Source organism: Bombus terrestris, chromosome 17, assembly GCF_910591885.1.
Source record: "Bombus terrestris chromosome 17, iyBomTerr1.2, whole genome shotgun sequence".
Lineage (NCBI taxonomy): Eukaryota > Metazoa > Arthropoda > Insecta > Hymenoptera > Apidae > Bombus > Bombus terrestris.
In genome coordinates this window covers 6,813,092-6,823,807 of record NC_063285.1, presented here as the reverse complement: position 1 = coordinate 6,823,807, position 10,716 = coordinate 6,813,092, and the positions used below count along the sequence as shown (strand labels likewise).

Genomic DNA, 10,716 nt, shown 5'->3' with positions numbered 1-10,716 from the left:
ATTTAGTACATTCAATCTCTTTCATTGCAGTTATCCTTGTAGCTTTCACTTAATAGTTGTAGCTTTCTCAGATTTTTAGAAACCACTTCGGAAAGAACAGAATCTCAAAAGTTTATTAAAATGAAAAGCAAATTATAATACTTTTAGGAAATAAGTATACAAATAAGTATACAAATATACAGTGTACAAATTTTTCGACCTTTTTTGTCTAAAGTTTGTAATGCTTTCCTGAACTAACTATTGTTCTGTGATAGTCGAAAAAAATTAAAAAATCAGACGATGTATAAATGCGAATCCAGTTCTGTAAAGTATTTGGTACGCAACTTACAAGGGGCGCTGCTAGGCATAAATTGGTTCACGACGCCGCGGGTTATAAGCGGTGTTAGCATCTAGGAATCACTTCGTGGTTACCGGCTATAACTAGCATTATTAGCGAAACGGTTAATTAAAAAACGAACTCTAAAACACAACTTTTGCTCTTGATTTTTTCGTCTTATTCTAGTTGCAAGAATCACATCTTAAGTATTTTTACACTTATAACTGAACACCCTGTATATACTAGGAAGAAAGGATGGGCAACCAACAAATCCTAGCACGTACGCTATCACGGTTGCACAATTATATATATAATTCGCTGTAGTGGTATTGATAATTTTTTCCAAATATCTCAGACACTATAGCCGCCCGACAGTTACATCTATAGGAAAGAGTTGTCTAGAATCATACTGGCGATAACGTGTTCGAAAGTCATCGAAATCGGAGAGGATGTAACTTTTTTATAGTTCCACGTTATTCATTTCAGAAAAGGGTGGATGAATTCCTCGAAATGTCATTTAAGGAATTGAGAGGGATTTTATATAATCACTTTGTTATGACGTATATATACCAAGAAGCATAATTCAACAGAACGGTCCGATGCGAATGACCTTGGATAAAATGATATATTGTTGACGTTAGTAGGCCGTCAAGCTGATTCTCCTCGCCATGTGTGCATATACATTCGTGCGAACGTACATCTGTAATCAGATTTGTGATTATTAAATAAGGATCGGGGTATTCTTCATTTTCCAATCGCAGTAAAACGGTCAAGCTAGTACATAGAAACCACTGTTCGGCGAATGCAATCGCATGTTAATATGACTCATGAGTACGGTGACAGCTTTCCCAATTATTTTTTCTATTCTTACGAAATAACAGTGTGATTAAATGAAATTCCGCTTTTGCCCTCTTTTCACTCTTCATCGGTCATTTTCCACCAGTTTGCCGCTTCCGAACTGCTGCCTGCGCGTTCAATGCTGCGTCCTTTCAGATTCATCATTCATGAAATTTATCAAAATATTGCGAAATGGATTAACACGACGCGTAATATTTAATACACGTGTATATCATTCAGGGTGTACCGTGAGTAAGTGTAATTGGAGTCACATCTCAATCGACAAATGACGCACCTTTGGCTTGCAAAAAGCCACATGCTATAACTCGAAAAAATTAATCAAAAATGGAGTTATATGCTGACACCAATGACGTGTGCATAATATTTGCTGTTTTTACAACTTCATGGCAACTGTACAAAGTTAAAGCAAAGGCGTAAACTCTATCTGTTTCATACGCGATTGTTCACAATTCAAGTCATAGTCGACTAGTTGGCCAATTTTCCAATGAAACGTGTGTATTATTGCTAACAGAATGCAGACCCGCTTCTCATGCAGCACCTGGTTCTTGAAATTCAACACCACTGAACTTCGCACACAATAAAATTAGAACTGCATGTAATATATACATTTTAAGAGAAATATCAATGTGTGAAAATCATAGTGCTTATTAGTTTCAATAAACATTCTCGAATTATAGCATTGATGGTCACTATTATTGTCGACTCACCTATTAAGGTGCTGGTAGCGTTGATCGCTGGCGACGCTAATGTCTGCCGTCGTAATAAGAAAGAGACGACAGGTCGGAATGTAAATAGGATAATAACATTAACTATGGAGGAAACCATATATATATATGTATAATGTATAGTAGCAGCTTTGACAAAAAATGTAACTTTTTTGTCACTTGCATTGATGCCGTAATTTTTCAAATAGACATGGCGGACGTAATCTCCTCAAACGCTTTTGAAAATTTCTTATTAACTGCAGTATTCTCGTTCAATACACTGAAATTTTTATTCACAAATATTTGTCTACTTTAACTGTATCCCAGACAATCTTTTAGGGGTTGAACTTTACAGGGTGGTTACATCTCATAAACTCGGTTTACAGCAACGAAAACAAGATACGTATTTAGTATTTTGCGCCGCTCTTCTAGTCTCAAGTTTTATCAAAATCTGAGTCCCACTATTCGCAATCTTTTCCTGATACTAAAATTTCCTTTCGATTCCATTATGGCTTGCAACCATCATGCTATTGAATTTACCTGATTGATGAGTATTCTACTTAAAATACGTTTCCATTTTTTTATGAAAGCCTTTTTTAAATAATTTCATGACGAAATATGCTGAATCAATACGTTTATTTATACTTTTATTTATTTCATTTATATATTTTCAATACTGCTCATATTGCGGGGCTATTTTTAAGTGTTTCCATACATGATACAAAATCCACGCTAATAATTAGTATTAGTAGTATTGTGCTTTGGATTTTCTTACATCAGGATGAAATTATGCTTTAAATACATTTTATTCTACGCAGCATTAATTACACGAATATATGTTACACATATATATTTTCAGCATTAGCTAGATATTAATATTTTCACAACAGGAACTGGTATCTAACCCCCCCCCCTTTTTTTTTAATTATTTTGGAGACTTGAAAGGATATGTATTCTAATTCTAATTGGTGTTTTTTAATCTCAGCAGAATGGATCGTTCATAATATGAGATGGAATTTACATTTCAACTATTTTCCTTCATTTGCCTTCATTTTAATCAATTATGTGTAATGATAATCATAAAATTGTAAAATTCTAAACTTCTAAAATTCTAAAATTCTAAAATCCTAGAATTCTAAAATTCTGAAATTCTAAAATTCTAAAACACTAAAATTCTCAAATTTTATAACTAAAATTCTAAAATCTGGAAATTATATTCAAAGTTATATGCAAGATTATTTCCTCCTCGGTTTTGAAGGTAAAAATGTTAATTGAATCATTCATGCATATTATTATCCAGTTTCAGTAGTAGGGTGGTGTTTTTAAAAGTACGAGTATCCATAGTAGTGTCACATCGTGATTATTACAGTACTGTGACAGACGTTTCAAGATCCACTGTCGTGCAGACGTATTTTTGTTTGATCTTCGGTAAAGAATAGAGAGTGGAAATAGCAACAGGTAACAGGCAATTCCTTATCATACTATATTCCACTCATGTTTTCGATTAACATCATTACCAACATCGTATATTTAAAAAATATCGTCGGATCATTAATTACTACAATACGTTAAATGAAGTTCTTGAATTATCAAATATTAATTTTGTATTTTACACTTTACGCTGTAAAAATGATTTATTATTGTCGTTATTGAATAGTTTATAACGAATCACTAAAGATGATCGGAACATTCGCCTTTATATGGTAGTTAAATGAAACTTTGGCTATTTTCTGGAAAAAATTGAGTTTAGGAACGATTTTTCACAAGTTATTGTTAGGACTTGCTTCAACTTCACGTGTTTATGAAAGTTGAAAATACACTCCGCGGAGATTATATTAATCATGCGAAATATTTTAGTTATTTTACATTTTCACACGTTGACTGTCACGCGTGTTTTCAAGGAAATCTCTATCAGACCACGCGTACCACACTACCAAGTGTTCTCTGCTAGGTACTCCCATGGATATTTTAGTAATGTGAGTCGCTCAAGTGGTGGTCTCAAAAACTCGTTCTCGTTTCGTTTGTTCGCAATATTAAAGTCACTAGCTGTCATTGAATATAATGAAGGAAAGTATGGTATAGATTATTCCGACCAAATGGTTTCTTATGCTACCAAAATTAAAAAAGGAATCAAATGGTACAGAAAATTTGGCGCTCAACTCCTTCTGGGAATATCTGTTGTAAACGCTTTAACGGTTTACAAAATTGCAACAAGGAAGGATATAAATATTAGAATATTTGGAGAGTTATTGGCTGCAAAGTTATTAGGGTTGTCTGAAAATACGAAAAATCCTTGTTTTCGACAGAGTCAGCATAATATCACCGTTCGGAAAATTGATTCCGGAAGAAGCATTAGATGCGTATGCAAACTATGTTATGCAAATAAACGACGTCGAATGAACCGAACAAAGACACAAAAGAATTAAAAGAAAACAACAACTTATTGTTCAAGTTGTACCGACTAACCTCAGTTATGTATAGAATGCTTTAAAGTTTTACATTCTAAATAATTTTTTTAATAAGCCATTTCCGTATTATTTTTATAATAATTCAATAGTTTTATTATTTCCTCTGGAATATCTTTTCAAATAACTACGACGATTCTTCGCAAGTAGTCAAATAAGTGACAGCCGAATACGGTTGTCGTGGCCGTCAAAGTGTTAGATGGTACAGATTCCTTGTTTTTAATAAAATAAACTGTAACATACCCAAATAAACTGAAGTATACTTCGTGAAAAAATACATTTCCCTTATTTTATTTATCACTTTCTTTATTAATATACCTGTCAATGGAATAATAAAAAATGGAATAATAATAAAAATAAGTAAATGGAAAAATGTAAATGGATAATGGAACAATCACCTTCATATGAAATTTCATTTATTCAAATACAGATTAAGATTGATTGACAGTTCCATTAAATATCCAACACTATATATATTTGTTAATTCTATTGCATTTACACCACTTTCGAGTTTTTGCTTTTTTTTGTTTCGATAAGTAGAGTACTATTAGTTTCATACTAAAGTCTACGTCTGAAAACGTAAACAAGCTCACGCAGCCTTCGAGTCATTCGCACGACTTGTGTAGTACAATGACTCGTACTATGCCCGTAATATTTATGTTTGGTCCGATCATCGTACTATGGGCTATGCCCGTAGTTGTAGGTTAAGGGATTAATATAACCGTATAGCTACCGTTAACTAGCGTATCAATAGAGTCGATAAGCGAAATTTCAACTTCACCTTCGCCGCTATGTGCAGGAGTAATAGCACGGAGAGGATTAAAGTTTTCTTGGAAAATATAATCATTCTTAATATCTTCTTGATTGTTGACTATAAGAGTCAATAAATAATTTTACTCGAGTAAATGTGGTGTAAGACCGAAATCGAAAAAGAAAATGTTACAATGTTTAGTTTCTTACCTTGCTTATATGTGTTGTCGATCGCACTCTTGGACTATCGTACGAAGATAGTATAGTTGTTAGATTATTGACTATATTAATCGTTGACGATTGGTTTCATTTCAAATGCTTGGTTTTACTTCCTATCTTCCTTACTCAAAGACTATAGTGAAACAATTCAGAGCTTCGCAAAGACTACTGTTTTTCTGAACTTCATATTAACTCTCGACCAATTCTATACTCGACTTAACTGATTCTTACTGACTGAATGATCGAACCCTTAACAAATTTTTAATTGAGCGACTCTTACTGAACTGAATAACTGAACTGAATAATTGAAGTCTTGATAACTGATGTCTTGACAAATTTTTAGCTGACTGACTACTGTCTCTAAGTGACTACACTTATTTATGGTAAGACAATGATGGGCTAATGACTACGTGATTATTCAATGCTGGCGCGAAGTTTTGGTACGTGATTACTTCTGCAGGCGCTGCACACTTTGGTTCTGCTGGTATCCTACCAATTAGGGTTGCAACTGATGTGGTTTTCGTGGAAGTATCATTCACTTTTCCCATTTTCTTTTACTAGTCCTTGTTGCTACATTCTTTTTGCGGTATTAGTTTCTGCCGATGCTAGGTTGTACTCTGCTAAACACGTGGTTAGTTTGCTGATGCCGGTACTTGACCCTTTGGCGCGTGCTAATTGTTTGTCGCTGTTGATGCTGCGTGAAAAGGTCATAGCAGCTCATCTTCCGTTATCTGCTTATTGTGCTGCGTATTGTGGTGGGGTATGTGTCTTCTTCCTTGTTTCTATTTCTTGGATATTCTTGAATTTTAATTTTGTTCAATAATAATGTCGTGTTCTTGTTTATTTATTTATTGTGATATTGAAGTATTTATACGCGTCGTATCTCTTATTTCTTTTAAGTTTTTCATTTTCAATTCCAGATGCCTAGAGTTAGGCTAGAGTTGCCTAGAGTAGCCTAGAGTGCTAGAGTTGTGGCTCGTGTTATTCGCGAGTTACGACGTATTACCTTACGGCTCGTATGGAGCGCGAAACGTGACAATAGACTATTTGTTTACACATTCTTGAAGTTAAAATAAGATGAAAATCAAGAATTAAAAAATTGCATTTTCAACTGTATTTTTAGTTACTTACAATTGTATATCGGCTGAAATATTACTGTGCGCGAACAAATCTCCTGACACATATGAAAATCGGTCAGCTCAAGCAGCGGAGTATATAGCAATCTTCAAATCAAACTAACGTGAGCGACAGCTTACCTCATACGAGTCTTAGAAAAGGAGATAGTGATATTCGAAATCGTAATCCATTCTGCGTGACGTTTTCTAAGAAAAATCATTGGTAATATAATAGATTAAACCTGTTTACTCATTAAAATCTATAATGCCATATCGGAAATATGAGTGCTCTTGCTTCATATATAATTAATGAATAACAGCATATATAAAAACAATGTTGATACAGATTTCACATACACAACCGTGTTCATCCTGTCCACGGGTGCACAGAAAAATCACATACGCATCAAATTTTCTCGAGATGCTGCTAAATGTAGGCAAACACAGTCTCGCACGAACCATGCACATTTTCCACACAAATTACCGATCATTGTATACGGCAATATCCACATATATACAAATAAAACAAAAAATAGAGGGGCTGAAGGAAAGTACAAAAAAGATTGTTTAAGCTGATGATTACAATTATAAAAATTTTGTACATTATTTTAAAGACTTTTCGACTTACTATTTGATAATTCAGTGGCAAATATAGGGACAGCAAGTGTGAAGATCCTGAAACATGAATACGATCAATAGAGAAAGGAATGAAAATGCGATCAATAAAGGGTTGAATAAGTTGAATACTCTCAAAGAATTCTACGTCGGTAGTGGGATTCTTCTAACTGGAGCAACCGGTTTCGTTGGAAAAGCTGTCCTGGAAAAACTGATCCGCATGTGTCCTCGCATCGCTGCCATTTTTATACTACTTCGTCCAAAAACGGACGAAACGATAGAACAACGATTTAAGAAGCTCATAGACGATCCTGTTCGTAAATATTATTCTCGTTTCTTTCAATATTTAAGTCTGTCAGAAGTCAAATTGATTAAATTTCTTTTCTGTAATTGAGCTGGTACTTTTTCATCTTCAGATCTATGATGACATCAAAGCAAAACACCCCTCGACTTTGAGCAGAGTTTATCCCATGAGAGGTGATTTGAGTCTGCCGGATTTAGGTCTTTCGCGAGAAGATAGAAATCTGCTGTTAGAGAAAGTAAACATAGTGTTTCACGCCGCGGCCACTGTGATATTTAACGAGCCGTTACAGGTGACCATTAATGTGAATACGAAAGGTACTGTTCGTGTCATCGATCTTTGGAACGAACTAAAGCATCCAATTAGCTTCGTCCACGTTAGCACAGCTTTTAGTAATGCGAATCTACACGAGATTGGGGAAAGAGTTTATACGTAAGAATAAGTTATACGCAGACATTGTTCCATGGTTTACGAATATAATATTTCTAATTGTAACGTGAAGAATATGTTCACATATTATTAACTTTGCAGCACGAGCTTGAAACCTTCGGAAGTAATAGATATGTGTAACAAATTCGACAAAACGTCGATCAACGAAATAGAAAAAAAGATTTTAAAAACTTATCCAAACACATACACATTCAGTAAGAATTTAGCAGAGCAAATTGTAGCAAGCAAGTGCAAAGATATGCCAGTTGCGATAGTTCGGCCAAGCATAATTGGTGCCTCGATGGAAGAACCATGTCCTGGTTGGATACAGAATATTTCTGCAATAACAGGTATTTTCAGAAATCTTTTGCAATGATAATTGTTCAATACTCGTCACATTTCAGAAAAGTGGAGTCAATCTGTTGGTTTATGGGAAGCCAAATAACAGGATTTCCACTAGTTCGTCATTATTATAGTTCAAGTTTGTTGTTGTTCACAATTATGAGAATTCTTTCCAATCTATTTAGTGCTACATTTCTGATAATCGAAAATCACAAATAATTTCTATACCAATTTAATGTAACCAGGTATCATGCTCCTAATCGGTAGAGGATGTGCAACAGCAATACGCGGTAGGAGAGATGGAAGAGTGGATGTAGTGCCTCTCGATTACGTAGTCGACATGATAATATGTACTGCATGGCATGTCACGCTACATCCTAAGCACGAAGTTAAAGTTTACAATTGCACGAGTAGCGCTAATCCTATTAGGTAAAATGTATTACGAATCTTTTTCAACTCATGTAATTCGATTGTTACAGTATTCCAAAAAACTCAGTTTGTTTAAGGAATGTGAACAATACGCAAATGAACGTAGAATACAAAAGTTCGCTTTTGCTCTCAATACTTCAATTTCGAAAAGTAGTGATATGACATAATATTTATATAAATTACGTAATATTTGCCGAGATACTAACATAACAGTAAACTGTGCTTTAAGTATAGTTGCAATAATTGTAATAATGTAAATGTTCCTATTGACAAGGTGGGGTGATTTCCAACAGCTCGTGTTGAAGCATAGCAAAGAAACGCCACTGAACGATACGTTATGGTACCCGGGTTGTCCAATGATAGCTAATAAATATATTTTTAACGTTCTGAGTGTAATTCCGTATGTTTTGCCTGCGTTCATCATAGATATCTTTTTAAGACTCCGAGGTAGTAAACCAATGTGAGTATTCTATCGAACCTCGAACAAAGAGGGCAATCTTTCTGAGGCAATCTTTGTGTTCATCTACAATAACAATTAAAAATGATATTTCAGAATGATGAAACTTCTAAAATCTAGCTACAAATTGTTCACATCAGTATCACATTTCACCATGAACGAATGGACTTTTCAAAGGGATAACTGTTCCGACTTGGCGAGGAAGGTGAAAATGCTACACGACAGCGATATGGTCAAACTAGATTTACGGGATATGAAATGGGAGAAGTATATTGTAATTTACCTGATGGGTATCAGGAAATTTATTCTAAAACAAGAGTTTCAGCCAACAGCCCGACAACGATTATCAAGGTGCGTATAAAAGGATCTTTGTATAAAAAAGTAGGAATTAATATAAATACATATAATTTTGGTTATTTCAGGTTGTACTGGATACATCAGATCACCAAAATATCCGGCATAATTAGTTTGTTATGGATAATATTATATTTTGTATACTGACTACTTGAACGGTATTTTTTTATCTTTGAACCAAAGACTATATAAATTCAATTTTACGAAGAAGGGATTCATCATCCTTTTCATTTTGTCTTTTCATTCGTCTCCTTTCTAAATAAATCCGTTTATGACATTGTTTATTTTTTCTATACAATTTTAATAATAATGCAGGTATTTATACGCACATGATTTCAGAGCTGTAAGCAATTCATCTGCTTACTAAATATGAACATTTTTCCATTATAAGGACAACATTATAATGACAAAATCCTCTATCATCATTCACCAAACAAAAGTTAGGAGATAGTTATTCGTTGATAATAGTAATTTACCATTGAAAAATCTACGGAGAAATAGACAATGATAATAGAAAATAAATAAATTTTAAAATAATATAATTCCAAAGTAAAATTTTTCTAAGAATCCTTCACTAGTTCTAAAGGATAACTTTGACTCTCAAGTTGTTTACTCACAAACCTCGTTGGTCTTTAACCAGTCGGTGTTAAAATATATGATACAATATCGACGAAGACAGTGTATTGCCACGTTTATTAACAGTCCTTAAATTTGTAATGAGTACGTGGTCTTTCTGTGAACTCGAACACCGCAGTGCGTGTGTGATTTTCCTACTATGAGTAAACTTGTAAAAAATTGTTTACATGTATATTTGTTTATTAATTATTTATGAAGGCGAAGGTTCAGAGAAAGTACTAATCCTCTCTATTCGAAAACACCTTGGAGCAGTTTACGATAGGACGTTACGGATTTTAATGAGTATGCAGATTTGATGTTCAATCTTTGATTTTTCTTAGAAAACGTCTCGCAGGATGATTTGCATCTGCAAATCCCATAATGTTCTTCTCTACGACTTGTAAGCTACTAACCATGCATCGTTCATTTGGTATCCTTCTGCACTATATTGCTCAAGCTGACATAGTTTCGTTCGTGGAAGGAGGCTAAGCCAAGCACAGGGATATTTCGACCGATTTTCTTCAACGAGGAAAGAAGTCTCAAAAGAACCATGGTTCGCAAATTACCCCTTCCACTCCTTAAATTGGGTTTATTCACGATATATTTTCAGCGACTAAATGAAAAACTTCGCTATTCAGAACTTAATATTACGGCTTTTTAATTCATATCAAAGATTAAATGGGCCACGTGTTCCTAAAAAATAGGATTAATTATCTCCTTTACTCATGCATATTCGCTAAAGTGCTC

General features: G+C 34.1%; 1 protein-coding gene across 2 annotated transcripts; it reads left to right on the top strand.

Annotated features, from left to right (window-relative positions):
• The first annotated feature begins 3,194 nt into the window (after positions 1–3,194).
• On the top strand, positions 3,195–9,564 carry LOC100642667 (putative fatty acyl-CoA reductase CG5065). 2 transcript variants are annotated; one of them, XM_003402221.4, is made up of 8 exons: positions 3,195–3,336; positions 7,083–7,355; positions 7,459–7,775; positions 7,875–8,122; positions 8,360–8,543; positions 8,818–9,003; positions 9,097–9,351; positions 9,423–9,564. In XM_003402221.4, the coding sequence occupies exons 2-8, from the start codon at positions 7,110–7,112 to the stop codon at positions 9,499–9,501; spliced, it is 1,515 nt and encodes a 504-aa protein (XP_003402269.2). In that variant the 5' UTR covers positions 3,195–3,336; positions 7,083–7,109; the 3' UTR covers positions 9,502–9,564. The 2 variants fall into 2 exon arrangements, with proteins under 2 accessions (XP_003402269.2, XP_012173842.2); XM_012318452.3 differs by having other exon boundaries at positions 3,202–3,336; positions 7,071–7,355.
• Positions 9,565–10,716: the final 1,152 nt, after the last annotated feature.